Source organism: Mytilus galloprovincialis, chromosome 6, assembly GCF_965363235.1.
Source record: "Mytilus galloprovincialis chromosome 6, xbMytGall1.hap1.1, whole genome shotgun sequence".
Taxonomy (NCBI): Eukaryota; Metazoa; Mollusca; class Bivalvia; order Mytilida; family Mytilidae; genus Mytilus; species Mytilus galloprovincialis.
In genome coordinates, this window is record NC_134843.1 from 61,814,384 (window position 1) to 61,823,747 (window position 9,364).

Consider the following 9,364-nt stretch of genomic DNA (forward strand, 5'->3'; position numbering starts at 1 on the left):
TGCATATACCAGGATTAGCTTTCATCGGGCATTACACGATTAATGTAGCTTGTTTAGTCAGTCACCACAAGAAATAATACGCAAAACGTACAATATAAAAAAATGTCCTTGTAAAAACAGGACTTCCCCACAGGAAAATCATCGGTTATGATGGTATATAACATGTGTATGTACCTTCCGTAGAATGTGATCAGATATATATTTTGTTTTATTTTTACATTTACGTTTTACATTTTAAGTAAGCTCTATTTAAATGAATAAAACTGTTGCCAGTATGTTTGAACAAATTAACAAACAGAATTCACCCTTTTCTGCTCTGAAGTCATATTTTATTTGTCCCTTTCAATACATAATGAACAAAGGTGTAGCAACATTTGAAATTGCAGTTGCAAGCTGATAATAAAATTGTGAATGGAAATGGGAATGTGTAAAAGTGACAACAACCGACCATAGAACAGACAACAACAGAAGGTCACCAATAAATCTTCAATGCAGCGAGAAATTCCCACCCCTAAACAAATATGCATACTAGTTCAGTGATAGTGAACGCCATACTAAACTCCAAATTATAAATAATACAAGACTATCAAAGGCAAGAGGTTCATGACTTGGGTCAGGCGCAAAAATGCGGCGGGGTTAAACATGTTAATGAGATATGATAACTATACATTGACAATTTACCACTTCCATGTTAAAACCTAAAAGATTCAAAGACTTTATAAAAAAAGTCATAATATCAAATTGGCCATACTTATTGATGGGAGATAAATCAGAGCAAACGTAGGATGATTATTTGAGGTGGTACCTAACACTACAAGGATATAACTCTGTTATATCAACTGAACGTTTTAATTACGTTAAGCTTTTGAGGGAATGTTGAACTTTACCATGATCAAAATTAGAGTTTGTCAAACTGCTATATAACCAGATGAGTGTACTTTTTATGATAAAATGGTTGGTTCAAATTTTTTAAAATTTTTATATTTTTGTCAAAGGGTAAAGTAAAACGAGACAAATTAATTTTAGTGAAGGTGTTGGGTACCACCTTAACAACACATATTTTTTTAAAGTAATTTTCATGTCAAATTGATATGTAAAAAGACAAATAAAATAATGATAATTATAAAAAAAAAAAAATAGAATGAAACGTCAAGTTGAGTTTAAATTAAAGATTTTGAATCAAAATACATTGCTAAGTCTATTATATTTTACAAGACATTTTTTGTTTGACTATATAACATCGGGCTTATTTGACTGTCAACGAAACATTTTATTAAGGAGAAAAAACTTTGGTGCAAATTTTGTACTTACTGGGTTCCGGTAACACGGATTTACACGTCAACGTCTTGATACACTTTTTATCCAATTGACAAAGTTGGGCGTGTTGTGTCCTTGACAAGTATCGTATATATGGCGTACAACATGCACGAAGAAGCAGTCATCACAAGGAACTTTGGTAGATTAGTTAGGTTTTCGCAAGGTAAGCAACAATTATGTATTATTATTTTTTTATATTTTGTAGTTGAGAAATGAAAGTGCACTATTTCAATGAAATGAATAAAACTGTAAATAAAGTTTAACTTTTTTTTAAATTTACATGTTCAGTACTTTTAATAAGAATATATATTTTTTATATCTTAACTGTCTAATTCAAAAAGACATATTTTTCTAGCATTTTTTTTTTACAGAATAGATAGCTGAACGTATTATGAGGATGAATGTTAATTGGATTTCTGTTTTGACTGTTATGGTACTGGTTTCAAGTAAGTTTGATATTGCTGTATTGATAATGCATATATCTTTTTTGAAAATAATACGAGCTGAAAGGCTATCAAATCAATTTTAATTGACGTATAATTTTTAATTACTACTCTAAAAGGATAACACGCATACACAGACAGGTTGTGTAGGTACAGTATAAATAAGAAAGAATGCAAGATTTTCCTCAATGAGACAACAATCCAACGACATTCAAAAAGTCTCAAAAGGCACGCCGAGGTCAACGTAGAATCTTCAATTTCTCAATAACCCGATTCATATCTTTACTCTCACATGTGAAATCAGATTTTTCCATATCATGAACTTGTCAATTGTCATATGTCACCATTAAACTTAATTTGCGGATTATATTCTTTGTACAAAACTATGACGACCCATACATATTCATTCAAATTAGATTTTTTTCTTACAGAATCTACCTGCCTCATTGCATTTTCTGCCTATATGAGCGAAAGCAAAGCTGGACAGAGTAATAATATTATTGACGGATCAACCCTGATCTTCGATAAAGTAGAAATAAATTCAGGGTCAGATTACAGCGTCGTCACGGGAAGGTTTTCTGTTCCATATTCTGGCATTTATGCGTTCACTTGGACCATCTGCGTAGATTCACGTTATACTAATCCCCCTGGAAAATTAAACTACGGGGAGTATGGAACAGAATTAATGATGGGCAGCACAAAAATCGGTGTTCTACATACAGATACAGAGACAAAGTACGACGACGCATGCTCCACTGGATTTGTCATCAGATATGTATCATCAGGCAATCAAGTTTACGTCAGAAATAACTACGCCCACCAAGGCAAACTTCTAAGCAAGGAGAGTCAGACCAGAACAACTTTCTCTGGATGGAAAATGCAATAAAAGGCAGGTTCAACGGAACAAAGTTCGCCAGATCTAAAATGTAATATTCAAAATACAATTTGAAGATAATGTTGGTTTTTTTTTAGTCAGAGGATAGAAACCAAATAAAGTATCACATCTTTGCACAATATAAAAAAACCCTTAATAATGTGCAACACGAATCCCACCAAAAATCTAGGTTGTCGATCTTTTGTAATCCGGAAGGGTCGTCGTTTTCCTCTTATATTAATGTATTTCCCTCGGTTTTAGTTTGTAACCCAGATTTGTTTACTCTCAATCGATTTATGACTTTTGAACAACGGAATGCTACTATTGTTTTAATTTATGATATTTGTTTCAAATTAGACTAAGAAAATGCTGAAATATTGAAACTATCGTGCTAAGTAACGATTCTTAAATCATAGTTGAACCCTTTGTACATTGCTGCTGTGGTTATACAACCAAGATCCGTGGAAAATTTTACATTCAATATTAAATATTTATGGATGAAATCTTCTAGTACTGAGGTTCATACAAAAACGACAAACGTTAACAATCCATTTTGTTATCAAGTATCTCCTTTCCTTGTCCTATAATCAAGTAGAATGGTTATGTACATTAAGAGATGGGCTAAGTTCAGTTTAATGTAAATAATTAACAAAGATTAAAACAAACTTAAGTAACTTCCAAATGGAAAGCGTCATATTTGCCTCAATCATGCTATAATAGTTCGACAGCATCTAAATATTTTGCTAATCAAACGATTATCAACTACGTTTTTAATTTCTGAGGAAAAGATTTTGCCCACATCGTCTTTTTTTGAACTACCTACATGTATGTGTGTGTATTTTTCAAAGTATCGTCCATGCTGTCATTCAAGCATATTGTTGTGATTGCTTGTTTAATTGCAACACTAGAAAAATTATTAAACGGAGGAACTAAGCACCTACTTAGTTAATGACATGGCAAGCTGATATTACTACAATTTTGAGATCATAATACATGTACTATGCCCTCTTCCAGTTCGTTGCAGTTTACTGCAAGAATAGATCATTTGTATTAAAGGTCACTTAGTTTTACTGAATGCATTTTTAAACAAAACACTTTGTATCCGTAAATAAAGGATATTTATTGATTATGATATTTTATCGCGGCCATCTTTGAAAACGCCCCTTATCATACCTTGTCCTTTGACCTTATAATGCTTATATTTGACCTATTGATTTTAAAATTTTATAGCAGTCATCTTGGAAAAAGCCGCCATATAGAAATCGGGAGATGGGTTCTTAGCTAAATTTTGTAATAGGGTTTATACACACAGAACTGTTATTATCATGGCGAATTAAGTGCGTTAATCATCAAACTCGAAATTTAGTTACAGATCTGCAGGACTCATAAACGTTTTTAACGCATAGTTAGCACTAGTGATTGTTTTATTACTGAAACGGTAATTTGAAACTAAATAACACTTCAATTTCTGAAATTACGGCAAAGGCAAATGTCAAGATCTTTTTTAGTTGTACTGAATACACCAACTTTCATGATCGATTAAGTACCAGTCAGCACTGGTACAGTTTATTAAGAAAAAAACGCCTACCGTTATGTCTTGTACTGTTAAGTACATTTTAGTACATTTCATTTCATCGATATTGTCCAGTACTTTTCAGTGTAAGGATTGCTTCCCTTTGATTACCAGAGGAATCGAAATTATAAAAAAGGCAAAAAAGACTTACTTTAGTATACGTCCTTGCAATAACCAAATAAAATTCTGATGAGTATCTTTCAATGGTTACGCATCAATGGTTACGCATCAATATTATATTGATGACTGTAAACTGACACTACTCGTACTACCAGCCGGGTATACAACTGTACGTATAAAATATAAGAATGGTGAAAAATCCCCATCGTGAATCATCAGTACACCGGATATAGGTACTAACCAAGCGAGCATGGTCGATTTTGACCTTCCACGGTAATGAAAATCTTCGCATCGATTTTTTCCTATTCATTAAACAACTTTGATATTCTAATAAGAAAAATTAACTTGTACATGCGCATATAGTTGTGAATGTCAACACCAATATTCAATTTCGATACAGTTCTTGAGACATTTACATGTTTTATCTGAAAGAAACCTAATACAGGGCAAAAGTAATAGTTACCAATCATAAACCTACCTGTGATTACTCATTCCATGAAACTTTTTGGGTAATAAACGAGTATGAAAATAAAGTTTTTGTGTACGGTGTACAACAACTTAACTATGCACCGTACATAAGGATTTATGTGGTCAGCTAAACACCATACACAACACTTCTTTAGGGATAAAATATCGAAAAATAACATATGTATGAAAGATTTCAATGCCAATTATTGAAACAGCTATACTTATTTAACACATACATTGACCTTCTATCAGAAAAAGAGTTGCAATGAATATAGAATTATATCGGATGAGACGAGGGCCAACTTCTTTGACAAGTATTTGTAATCCCTCTTGTTTTGGGAAAATAATGAGACATCTGTAATCGTCAACCTACGACCAAATCATTTCTTAAAACAGCAATTGTGTTGAGATTGAAGTACACATTGATATTATGTAAACATAACAAAGATTTTCGTTACCGTGTAAGATCAAAATCGCTCACGCCCGCTTGGTTAGTAACTATATCCGCTGTACGATGATACACGGTGATCCCGATCGCTTCTGAAATTATTTCATTATGATTTTGCGCCATTTGTCTGCTATGTCCGAATCACAGTGTCTGATTGAAGTAACGTTAGTGTATATTTTGAAGACATTTTGATAGTTTCGATTGATATCCATACATTTCCCACCTTACAAGAGTGTTTGTGTGATTTGTAAACCTTGAATGATTTTAACTGTAGATTTTGACGTCTTGCACAAAAAAAAGTGAGATTGCTGTTCATTGAAATTCCCGTTTTTTGAAATTTACATTTAAAACAATATAATCTAAAACTAGCGACTGATCATGGTATAAAATAAGCATGAAAATAATCATGGACAGCAAGGGCGGATCAAGCCATATCAAAGAGGGGGGCAACTATATGCCCCAATTCAAAAGTATAATATTGATCGTAAAAAAGGGTACAAATTAGATCGGTATCCGGTAAAATAATCAATTCAGCATCCAATAATATTTGTTATCATATATATATAAATAATTCTAAAAATGTATAAATGAGCTTTCTATTTTTATTGATATGAAAAAAGGCGATGGAGAAGTTCGGATACATATTAAGTTATTAAATTGTTTGATTTTTTCGGCATCCAATAATATTTGTTATCATATATATATAAATAATTCTAAAAATGTATAAATGAGCTTTCTATTTTTATTGATATGAAAAAAGGCGATGGAGAAGTTCGGATACATATTAAGTCATTAAATTGTTTGATTTTTTTCCAACAATTTATGACTGATGTGTTGATTAGTTTTCTTCTCAATTAATTAATCAGTAACTTCTGGATCGAAGGAAGTGAATAGACTGCCACTTTAGAAAGTGTGTGCATGTTGCACATATTTGTTTGTTTTTATAGTGATTATGTTTATAACACAATGGTAACTGATGTACATGTACCCTTATTTTTGACATTTTTTCCTGTTATGTCTGTTCTGTTCACACATTGTTGTCAATATAATGGAATTTGTATGCGACTGTTATACATGTTATACGACAGTTGAACGACAAACGCCTGAATCTGACAGATAACGGTCAATCGAGAGTCGTGGTAAAGTTGTTAGTGCATCGGACTACTAACACAAAGGTTCCTGGTTCTATCCCCGTTCTGAGGAGACAATTTCAGGGACTGGATTTTCGAATCTTCCTTGACACAATTTGCGAGTATGGTCTTTAAAACGATGATGGTTCATCAGAAGGGGATGATAAATGGCGGACCCATGTTAATCGAGGGCAACGTCTCTTGCACATTAAAGACACCCTTGTATATTTCGACAAGATATATACTTATACATTTACAAGCAAGACACACAATAAATAGATAAGTGATATCATACAATAAAACTGAAATAAATTTGGTTGATTTGTTTGCAAAATTCTTAGTTACAACGTGGTTAGAAGAGCAGCTAGATAATGCCGCTACAATTGCAAGGCAGCACCCGCACCAGCAAAGTGGAAAGGGGTTGATATAAGTTGCAATAACTTGTTTCCCAATCCACTATAAATAGATATATTCAAACTAAAGGTCAATCTGTCGACATAAAAAGTACCAGTATGTAAAAGGTTAACGCTCACAAACAGCGCCACTTATAATTTTTTCTACTGCATCATTGAGAACGATGTTCCGTTCTGTAGGAAATTAACACATCACGTGCACATAACTTATACATATAGTTAGTGTAGAAAACAAATTAAAATATTTATTAGTAATGTTAAGTTAGTGTGACTGCCTTTCTACCACGGACAATTTGTTCGATGGTTGAACGTTAACATTCAAAGAAGCTTCCAGTTTGTCATAATATAAATTAGCTTCCAGTTTGTTATTACATAAAGTAGCTTTCAGATAGTTATTACATAAAGTAGCTGCCAGATTGTTATTACATAAAGTACATGTAGCTTCAAGTTTTTTACAGTAAATTCCGGTTTGATGGTTAAAACGTTCAATAACCGAAAAGGTTGTTAATGTTCCTACGACGCCAATATGATAATCTGGCGATTTTTTATCACTTTAATGAATAAGGCTTTTTTGTATATTCATGTATTCACATCCCGGGTAACTCCTTCGAACTGTTGAAGAATACATGTACATGTAGCTATACGAATATAAAAAAGAAGATGTGGTATTATTGCCAACTGTCCACAAGAGACCAAAATAACACAGAAATTAACAACTATAGGTCACCGTACGGCCTTCAACAATGAGCAAAGCCCATACCACATAGTCAGCTATAAAAAGGCCCCGATATAACAATGTAAAACAATTCAAACGAGAAAACTAACGGCCTTATTTATATAAAAAAAAAATGAACGAAAAACAAATTGTAACACATAAACAAACGACAACCACTGAATTACAGGCTTCTGACTTGGGACAGGCACATACATAAATAATGTGGCGGGGTTAAACATGTGAGCGGGATCCCAATCCTCCCCCTAACCTGGGACAGTGGTATAACAGTTCAACATAAGAACGAACTATAAAAATCAGTTAAAAAAGGCTTACCTCATCAGAAGGACAAAAATTCAAGTGGACGTGAAGAACATCAAAAACATAAAATGTAAACTACAAACAGCAGCTGTATATATATATAGATATAGAAAGTTGTGGCACGAGACAACTCTCCACCAAGTAACAATTTATAAAAGTAAACGTTTATATCCGTACACCGCCTACATTTCACATATTTATGCAATACTTCCAAAAACAGAGTGACAATGAAAAATTAAAGAAATAAAACATATGATTTATATATTCAATAAACTAACTACTAACATAAATTAAATCTACTATCAATCTTTCAATGATAAATGTGCATTTGCATAGTTGAAATTCTGATTTGTTCCCCTTAGAACACATTGTCTCAATAAATCATATTGGTGTTCGTCGTTGAAATCGTAATGCTAATAAATGCCAAACGAAGACACCATATATTCGGAACTACATGGCTATCGGTAACCAGGGTTTTTCACTTTTCCGCAGTTCACATTCTTGTAATGCTTGTTTTATTTTCTATGTACTTCCATCCAAGTGAAAGGTCTCAGTCAGCAGAAAATATTTATTTGTTGGAAACGTTTTTAAAATGCCATTATTTTTTTTGGAACTACAAGTCAAAATGTGATGAGAGAGAATAATGATTAGGGCATCCACATCAAAACTATCGCGTTTATTTACATTTTTTATGTCATTGAAACGTTGAAAAGCAATCTGCCTTTAGTGGTTTGGCAAACGCATTGATCCTGAAAACTGTACTTTTCTCAGTTACTGATCATCAAGGCATATAATAATTAAACATTTTGGCAGACAATTTAAATTTTTCAAACATTTGGCCTTATTTGCTAGACTAATCCCGACCATCGTTAGGGAACGACCATTCAACTTATAAAATGGGGGGGGGGGGGGGGGAGGGTAAATAACAGTAGATGATTATAGTAGAATTAAGGCGGGGTTATATTTTTTTCACACACAAAAATTTGATCCTCAATTTGATGAAAAAAAGATATACTGGTCAAGTATATGTAGATGACAAAACACTATATATACATGTACATGATACCATAGTGATAAAATTATTTGATTGATACCGTCGAAAAAATAGTTCAGCCTATACGCGAAAAATAATAATTCTGATTCCGAAAAAAAAAACGATTACCCCTCCCCACCCCTTTTGAAGTTAAATGGTTGCTACCTCAGTTATTCTTTCACGGTCATTTTTCTGGTTATACCGCATGACCATCGTGTTCTTAAGCAAGTCTTAGTTTTACTAATAATTAATTACTATTATTGGATTGATACAGTCATGTATCCCCAATGAACAGATAGAAAGAAATTGTGTCGTCTACCACGTTGTTGATGTTTCAAAGTAGATACATGTATGACATTTTACTAAATTCTATAATCTATTGGATTTTCCGTTTTTACCGTAAATTATTGTTTTTTTTTTAAATTGAAATTATTAGATATGTAATCGGAAACTCGTGTGTTAATTAAATGTATTTTTTTCTGTATTTTACGGTTAAATACTCTTGCAATTTA

General features: G+C 32.7%; 1 protein-coding gene across 1 annotated transcript; it reads left to right on the top strand.

The window, feature by feature from the left end:
* The first annotated feature begins 1,329 nt into the window (after positions 1-1,329).
* On the top strand, positions 1,330-2,715 carry LOC143080050 (complement C1q-like protein 2). Its single transcript, XM_076255707.1, has 3 exons — positions 1,330-1,480; positions 1,689-1,763; positions 2,192-2,715. Exons 2-3 carry the CDS (start codon positions 1,709-1,711, stop codon positions 2,644-2,646), a joined length of 510 nt encoding a protein of 169 aa, XP_076111822.1. The 5' UTR covers positions 1,330-1,480; positions 1,689-1,708; the 3' UTR covers positions 2,647-2,715.
* The last annotated feature ends 6,649 nt before the right edge of the window (positions 2,716-9,364 follow it).

Bases quoted from the DNA above. Each gene is read 5' to 3' on its own strand.
- LOC143080050 (XM_076255707.1), top strand. From the start codon at position 1,709: ATGAGGATGAATGTTAATTGGATTTCTGTTTTGACTGTTATGGTACTG. The intron at 1,764-2,191 runs GTAAGTTTGATA...TTTTTCTTACAG, and splicing joins TGTTATGGTACTGGTTTCAA to AATCTACCTGCCTCATTGCA.